The sequence below is a fragment of the Juglans regia genome, chromosome 7 (assembly GCF_001411555.2).
Source record: "Juglans regia cultivar Chandler chromosome 7, Walnut 2.0, whole genome shotgun sequence".
Lineage (NCBI taxonomy): Eukaryota > Viridiplantae > Streptophyta > Magnoliopsida > Fagales > Juglandaceae > Juglans > Juglans regia.
In genome coordinates, this window is record NC_049907.1 from 16,436,623 (window position 1) to 16,445,616 (window position 8,994).

An 8,994-nucleotide genomic window follows, 5' to 3' on the forward strand; every position below is an offset into this window, starting at 1 on the left:
TTTAACGTGTCTCTCTATGAATATACATTGGTACGATGTAATCTTGTTTGAGATTCCGTTCCTCAACTGTTTAATAAAATCCCATGTAGCTTCTTTTGGTAGTTTGTAGTCTAGTATATATATCTTGAGTGAGTTTTGGGAAAGGTCAAGAGTTTTGTTCGATCTTCTTCATACATAGTTGTTTTAATGGTTGATGTTGACCATTTTTCTTCTTCAGTCATATTCATTCACAATGCTTACTGTATTTGCATGAAAGCTTTCAATTTACATATCCTTTTTGATTGGCTTTCCAACTGAGTTTTCATGACCTGTTTTAGTCACTACATTCTTCAATAGTTTCTCTTGCCTCTTATAGGTTGTTAGTTGCAGTTAGAGGATAAGGCATCGCTCAAACTGCCCAACAAGTTTACAACTGAAAGATCTCATCTATAAATAGATTTATGGTATCTGTATTGCTTGTAATGGGTTTCGTGTTGGATAACCAAATCATTGATCGGATCATGCCGGGCATATTGATAGTCTCTATCCTGGTTGGGATCTGCTTTGCAAAGACTGTTCCTGCTAATTTTGTTTTTGGGGATTCCTTGGTTGAGGCTGGGAACAATAACTACATTCCAACACTCTCCAGGGCGAATATTATTCCCAATGGGATTGATTTTGGAATGCCTACTGGAAGATTCACAAATGGAAGAACAATTGTCGACATCATAGGCAAGTACTGGTACTCCTTTTCTTTGCTTAGTGAAACTTCCCATAAACTACTGGCTGTAGCAATGTTATGTAAATTGCTCATAGTGTGTTTTCTTGTGTTTCTTTCATCATTCATCAAAATTTTCTCACCAGGTCAGGAATTGGGTTTCAGAGACTTCACTCCTCCCTACTTGGCTCCCACTACAACAGGATCTGTGGTTCTGCAGGGTGTCAATTATGCTTCAGGCGGGGGTGGTATTCTTAATCAGACTGGAAAGATCTTTGTAAGGTTTCTTTCTTTTCTTTTCAGTAATTTCATCAGTGTTTTCATTTCTACTGAAATTGATAATGGGTTGTTTTAACTCATGTGAATGACTTGATAACATTTTAAGTTTCTTTGAGTTTGAAGACTTCTTTTCTTTCTCACTGGATGTTCATAATGCTATTCTCCCCCCTCCCAAGCAGTTCAATGATCATTGAAGAAGCTAAAGCGATAAACTTCCAAGTAAAACTAAACGATTGAACCCTTCAAATGTCGAAATTAATTGTCATATCTTTGTTGAAAACATAATTCAAAATCAAGACTTTGAAATGCCCTGCAAGTGTCTCCAATGTTTTGGATGTACAGCTATCTATAGCTTTACTTTTACATTAACGTGTAAATTTGCCTGAGATGAATAGGGAGGTAGAATCAACCTGGACGCACAGCTAGATGATTTTGCAAATACCAGGCAAGATATAATAGGGAGCATTGGTGCTCCTGCGGCCCTGAACTTGTTTGGAACAGCTCTCTTCTCAGTCACAATTGGCTCGAACGATTTCATCAATAACTACCTAACACCAGTCATTTCAACTGCTGAGCAGAAGCTGGTCTCTCCAGAAGTGTTTGTTGGCACCATGATATCCAGATACAGACTACAACTAACGGTAAATATTCAGGAATCTAGCATGTTCAATCAAGTCAAATTTGTCCAAAAAAAAAAAAAACAGCTCACTTGAAATATACTCTTAACATGTCTAATTCTGATTTAGAGACTCTATGATTTGGGAGCTAGAAAGATTGTTGTGGCAAATGTAGGACCTATTGGGTGTATACCATATCAGAGAGATCTAAATCCAACTGCAGGAGACAATTGTGTCGATTTTCCAAACCATTTAGCTCAATCATTTAATGCACAGCTGAAAAGCCTTATCACAGACCTCAGCACAAATCTTCAGGGATCCAAATTTGTCTATGCAGATGTCTACCACATTGTAGCTGATATCCTGCAAAACTTCATATCATATGGTGGGTATGTTGTAGATTTTACTGCAAGTTCACATTAGATTACCTTGAACATGCACTTTTTATCCTGAACCGACACTTCCTGTTTTGTTTAACAGATTTTGAGAATGCCAATTTCGCATGCTGCAATTTTAGTGGGAGATTTGGGGGCTTGGTCCCATGTGGTCCCTCATCACAAGTTTGTATGGATAGATCAAAGTATGTGTTCTGGGATCCATACCATCCTACTGATGCTGCCAATGTCATCATTGCCATGCGTCTCATGGATGGTGATTCTAATGACATAACTCCGATGAATATTAGGCAACTGGCAGAATTGTGATCTAATGACTTATTGGGACGGATTCAGAGGATAATTGAGCAAGATTTAGTAGGAGATTTTGTACTGTTTGAATGACAATAAAAGGGCCATCCTTTTTAGAAATTTATCATAGTCGAAGTACCCCCAAGAATAGTGATTACCAAGCTTATAATATCCAACACACATCTTTCTCTGTTTCAAGTGGAAGTACATGTTTGCCATGGTTGTGTAGTTTTGGGCTAGAGCTAACACTTGAGATGGGTGGGCATTTTGCCTGCATGCAGGTGCAAAAGGAGTAGGATTATAAGTTTATTTTATCAGAAATATTAGGATCTAAAGGAATCACACAAACTGATGTGGTGTGCAACGTCAATTAAATTCTTTTTTCTTTTCTCTTGAGCAGATCCTTTCCCCCCCTTTCCCTTCCCAGACTCTCCGCCTGTAGACATAACTGATCATGACATATTTATGGTCAGTTAGACACGTGTACGTAAATATTAAGAGTATAAGAGAAATTAGGCATGCTCAAATGATCATTAGACTTGGTCGGCAAGAGTATACACCATAGTTGAGTTTGTGACTAAATTTTGATTATGTGCCGACTGGAGTTATTATTTGATCGTTTTGCAGACACTAGATATATATTTTATGCTGGGAATAATTTTTTATAATTTCTCACTTTTCTCTTGTGTTTTTTTTTCTCTCTTTTTTTTTATCATAAAACACTTTCATTTATCAAAAGGAAACATTACAAGTTTTTGCCAAGCCATACAGCTTGAATTACAAACTCAGGTAAATTTTTCCACCACATATCTAAATTTTCAACATTTCAAGCATTTTGAGCTTGCTTGTGTGCCACCTCATTCCCTGCCCTATTCACATGCTGAACCAAGCATACCTCAAATAGAGCCTTAGCATCTTCACTTCCCTAACCAGATTTCCTAATAAAGAGAAAGAAGCCTCACTTGCATTAACTTCATTTACCATTAACAGGCTATCACTCTCCAAGATCAAACTCTGAATTCCCATGTTTGCACAATTTTGAAGGCCTCTAAACATTGCCAAGAGTTCAATGTCTTCTGGTTCATTTACTTCATATTCAATTTTGCTAGCTGCCAAAACTACATCACCCTTATCATCCCTCAAAACTGCCCCAATTCCTGCTTTATGCCTGTAAAAAAAACATGGCTCCATCAACATTCAACTTCAAAAAACCAAAAGCAGGTGGTTTCCAGCAGCAAAGCTCCTTGAACTTCGAGTTTTGAAATCCCTTGGCCCCCTTGAACAGAGACTGCACTGTTAAAGCATAATCAATAGCTTGCTTAGGATCAAAGTAATTCCTTTCTATCACCATCTTGTTCCTCCTATACCAGAAACTCCATGCCAGTAAAAACAAAGTATTTAATGCCTCCCCATATCCCTTTTCCTTCACAGCAGCTGCCATTTCCATAACAGACATCTTATTATCCAAAGTTTGCACAATTGGAACATAGTTTTTCCAGTAGTCTCTGATTTCAGGGCAGAAAAAGAGAGCATGAGAGGTATCTTCCATCACTTCCTTGCAGAAACAACAACTCCCTTCTGTTTTAACACTTCTCTTCTCAAGATTAAGTTGTGTATGTAGCCCCTCCTTGCATGCTCTTCATGCAAATATCTTAATTTTATTTGGCAAAGGCATCTTCCATACATCTTTCCAAAGAGTCTTGTGTCTAGAGATACTCGAGCACTCCCTTGACTTGTCTTTATTTCTGTCTCTAATCAGCCTGTAAGCACTCTTCACACTGAAAGAGCCATTTTTTTTTGGAAACCAGATCCATTTATCAGCTTGAGCACCTGGGCAGACCACAATCCTCAATGTATCCTCTGCTATCTTTGTATTAAATAGAGCTCTAATCTTTTCAACATCCCACCACCTGGTTTGACAATTCAGCAATTGGTCCACTGGCTCATCTTCCCTCACCTCCACTGATTATGTACACAGAGTTTCATATCCAGGTATCCAGTGATCCTTCCAAATTTTAACAGTTTTCCCATCACCTATCCTCCATCTACAGCCAGCTTTTAGCCACTTCTTAGCTTCCTATATCCCTCTCCAAGCATAGGAGGGGTTATTTCCCAAACCAGCCTCAAACAAATTACGTTTTGAGAAATATTTGGCTTTATACACCCTTTGCTGCAAAGAGCCTTCTACTTGGAGGATCCTCTATGCTTGTTTGGCTAGCAGTGCCAAATCGAAAGTTTTAAGGTCTCTAAAACCCAATCCTCCTCTAAATTTTGATTCACACATTTTGTCCCAGCTGACCCAATGTATTTTCCTCTCATCCTTCTTTTGGCCCCACTAGAACCTTGCCATCAAAGCTTCAAGTTTTGAGCATAGTCCTCCGGGTAGTAAAAAGCAACTCATAGAATACATAGGAATAGAAAGGGCTACAGCCTTGATAAGGATTTCTTTTCTCCCTTGTGATAAAATCTGCTCCTTCCAACATTGTAACTTTTGCCACACTTTGTGCTTAATGTTAGAGAAAGCACGAGTCTTTGATCTACCTACAACTGGAGGTAACCCGAGATATTTTTCATATTGCTGTACCCTCTCCGCACCCCATAATAACATTATTTCCTTCTGATTAGCTTCAGGGACATTCTTACTAAAAACAACAGCAGTTTTTCCTTGATTGATTTTCTGTCCACAGGCATTCTCATAAATTTCTAGAAGCCTATGCACCTTTCTATTTTCTTGCATATTAGCCTTACAAAAAATTACACTATCATCTGCGAATAGCAGATGATTAATGTAAGGTGCCCCTCTACACAGTTTTATCCCATCAAGTTGGAACTCCTTATTAGTAGTTTTAAGGAGGGCCCCCAGTCCCTCAGTACACAATAAAAATAGATAGGGGGATAGAGGATTCCCCTGCCTCAACCCTCTATTAGGTATAATTGGGCCCTTTTGTACACCATTTATTAAAACAAAAAAGGAAACAGACAGAACACACTTCCTAATCAGCTTAATGAACCTTTCCTCAAACCCCATCTTCACCATCACCTTTTCTACAAAACTCCATTCCACCCTATCATAGGCTTTACTCATATCTAACTTAAGAGACGTAACATTTTTTCCATTTCCTCTTCTGCTTCAGATAATGTGTGAGTTCATATGCCACTAATACATTATCTGAACTAAGCCTTCCAGGCACAAAGGCGCTTTGTGAATCAGAAATAAGAAAAGATAAAATTCTCTTAAGCCTATTTGCAACTACCTTTAAGACAAGCTTATAAAGTACATTGCATAGGTTAATTAGTCTATACTCGGCAATTTTGATAGGGTCATGTTTCTTAGGAATAAGGGTAATAAGAGTGTGGTTTAAAGAAAGTGGGAAGTCACCTTGATTCAATGCTTGTAAAACTGATTCTGTAGTGGACTTGCCAATGATACTCCAGTATTTTTGAAAGAATATAGGTGCCATCCCATCTGGACCAGGGGCCTTTGTGGGGTGCATCTGAGCAAGTGCCTTGTCCACTTCTCTCTCAGTATACTCCACACATAGCTCTTCATTCATCTCTTTTGTAACCCTGCCTGTTAAACTATTTAGGAAATCTATATTTCCACTAGGATTTGAGGTGGTGAACAACTTCGGAAAATAGTCAACAACAAGTTTATCCTTCCCCTCACCCTCCTGCCAATTCCCCTGCTCATCTTGCAGCCTCACAATCTTATTCTTTCTTCTTCTTTGCGAGGCCTTCATGTGGAAATATCTTGAGTTTTTATCCCCTTCTTTCAGCCATAGAGCTTTTGACCTCTGTCTCCACATCACTTCCTCTCTCTCCAACCAAATATGTACCTCTTCCTTTGCCTTCTTCAGATTCTCATTAGAGCTCCCCCTATGACTCCTCTCTTGCAAATATTGTAGTCTTCTCTGTGCTCTTGCCACTTGAACCTGGACATTACCAAATTTTCTTTTATTCCACACCTGCAACTTCTGACTACACCCAGCAATCTTATCCATCACTTCTCCCATCTTACCCCCCCCCCCCCTTGAAGTATGTTTCCATCTATCCTCAATAATGTCATCACATTCAGTTTCTCCCAACCGTATCGCTTCAAACTTGAACATCCTCTTGCCTTTTCCAATTTCTACACCCTTATGAGGCTCTATCCATTTGGGGATATGGTTTGAGTAAGTAGCAGCACCATGGATTATGGTAGCATGAGGATACCTATGGATCCATTCTGAGTTTGCAAAACACCTTTCCAATCTCTCCCAAATTCTTGTTCTTCCTTCTTTATTCTTGCCCCAAGTGAAAGGAGAACCACTATACCCCAGATCTTTTAATGCACAAGTGTCTAGCATCTCCCTAAAATCATCAAGTTGTGATTCAGGTCTTCTCTTCCCACCGTTCTTTTCATTTTGCATGAGTATTTCATTAAAATCCCCACACACTAGCCATGCCTTTCCATCTCCACTACATAGCTCCTTTATCAACCTCCATGTAACTCCCATTAAACTTGTTTCAAGATTGCCATACACCCTCGTGAAGTAGCCCTCAGATTGCTGGTTCCCACCCCACACAATCTTGGCATGAATATGTGACCTAGAGTAGTTTACAATCTTCAAATCCACATTTGCTCTCCATAATAGTGCAATGTCTCCACTCTTTCCCACACTGTCTACAGCCAAACAGTTTGGAAAGCCAAGTCTCACCCTACACCCTTCCATAGCTCTTACTGTCAATCTTGTTTCTTGTAGAAACAAAATATCAGGATCTTCCTTCTTGACTAAGTCTCGAAGTGCTCGAATACCCCGTGGTTTCCCAAGCCCACGTATATTCTAGCTCAATGTTTTCATGGCTTCCGGCAGGGCTGACAACCAGCCTCTGTCGATATCAGTTTTCACATCCCATCGCGAATCCCATTTCTTACATTCTCCACCTAAATACGTTTGGGCACCCTTGCTAGATCATCTTCCTTCAAAGCCTCCCCCTTCTTTTTCCTCCGTTGTAACAACTCATCTATTGATAACTCAACAACTTTACCCTTTTTTCTTTGTATTTTCCTCCATCTTTTCTCCCCTTTACTCCCTGTTTTGTAAATTAGCGAGATTAGTGGCTTCTCCGTACATATTTCTTTCCCTTTTTCTTTTTTCTCCCAAGTTTCAATAACTCTTTCCACACCTTCTTGTGTATCAGACTGCATGGTGGAAATCAGCTCAGGACACAGAGAGAGCCTTTGCTCTTCCTCTTTACCCTTAGCCAACTCTACGAGAACTTCATTTACAGATTCATTTTCTTTACTCCCAGTAGCCAAGTCTCCCATAACAGCCAAACTAGAGGGCACCCCAGAGTGAGTTTTAGTTTCCATGTTCCCATCTGCCAGACCTCTAGCCTCCTCTTCTCCCTTCTCCATTTCCCTACTATCTTCAGTAACCTTCCTTTCCCCTTCTGACTACTATCCCGATGTTCCCACCTCCTGTTTCCTCCTCTTTCCACTCTCATCCATTGCCCATAATGGAAACTCCCTTCTTCAAACATCTTTTGATTTTCTGCCCAGCTCCTACACTCCCAATGGCTATGACCCAGCTTACCACAACAATAGCAAAAATTAGGAAGTCTCTCATAAGCAAAACGAACCCAACATAGTTTACCCATCCCTATATTCATCTTCTTCCCCCTAAGTAGAGGCTTCCCTACTTCGACTTCTACTCTCACTCGCATATACTCCCCCCAGTTCATCTCCCTTTGATCAATATCCACCTCAACCACTCTACCGATAGAACCCCCATTAAGATTTCCAATGTACTCATTTCTAGCTATCAAAGGGAGACCATATATTCTTACACAGAACAGTGCCACAGTGAGCTGAATATGATGTACTTGCTGAGTAGCTTTGATTTCCTTCACCATCACCAAGCTTTTATCAAAAGCCCAAGGACCCTCCCGTATAACCTTCTCTTTGTCTTTCGCATCTTCGAACTCTACCAGAAGTTGGGAGGCATTCATCTCCCTAAACCATAATCGTTTCCCAGGTTTCCAAGCCCTTCTCATCGTCACCTTAAAAGCTTCTTTGCTGTAGTACCTCTCCGTCAGCAACTTTAGAATTAAGCACTTCTCTCCTCTGATAATCGCATCATCCAGCTTCTGTGTATCCACCAGTATGGCATCTTCTTCTTGCTCTATGAGAGACAGTCTCTCGTATAGGTTTTCCAGATTTCCTTCCATGGAAAGGAATTTGCAGAGAAATGGAAAAAACCATTAGCCCTGCACTAGGACGAGGGTGGGGACCTCCACAGAGAGAGAGAGAGAGGAAAACTTAATTCGTGTGACTAATTGTTACAATAGCAAACAATGGAAATTAGTTTTTCAGCTCGCTCTTGTTGGATGTTGGAAGGGATATTTAGGTCTTTTAAGGCAAATAAGCCCATGCGTTGGAAGACCCAAGTTTGAGACCTCAGGAGTCGGATCAGCACTACAAGCCTAGAGATTAGATCTTTAACCATGTGGTGAATAACATAAAGAATAGATAACATCTCTGATGGATCAGGATAGTTATCCCACTGATTTATTCGAGAGTTATTTAAGATGAACTCTAGTGTTAGTTGTTATCAACATCTTCATACTTCTATAAATAATACCTGGAGGTAACACATTGGGATTCATTCATATACATATAATGAGAACATTTCTCTAACTTAAGCATAAGAGTACTCTCATGCACCCAGTACTG

At 39.8% G+C, this 8,994-nt stretch overlaps 1 protein-coding gene across 1 annotated transcript; it reads left to right on the plus strand.

Annotated features, from left to right (window-relative positions):
* Positions 1 to 460: 460 nt before the first annotated feature.
* On the plus strand, positions 461 to 2,297 carry LOC109021205 (GDSL esterase/lipase At4g16230-like). The gene is made up of 5 exons (XM_019003801.2): positions 461 to 711; positions 844 to 974; positions 1,372 to 1,617; positions 1,723 to 1,978; positions 2,074 to 2,297. Exons 1-5 carry the CDS (start codon positions 462 to 464, stop codon positions 2,295 to 2,297), a joined length of 1,107 nt encoding a protein of 368 aa, XP_018859346.1. The 5' UTR covers position 461.
* The last annotated feature ends 6,697 nt before the right edge of the window (positions 2,298 to 8,994 follow it).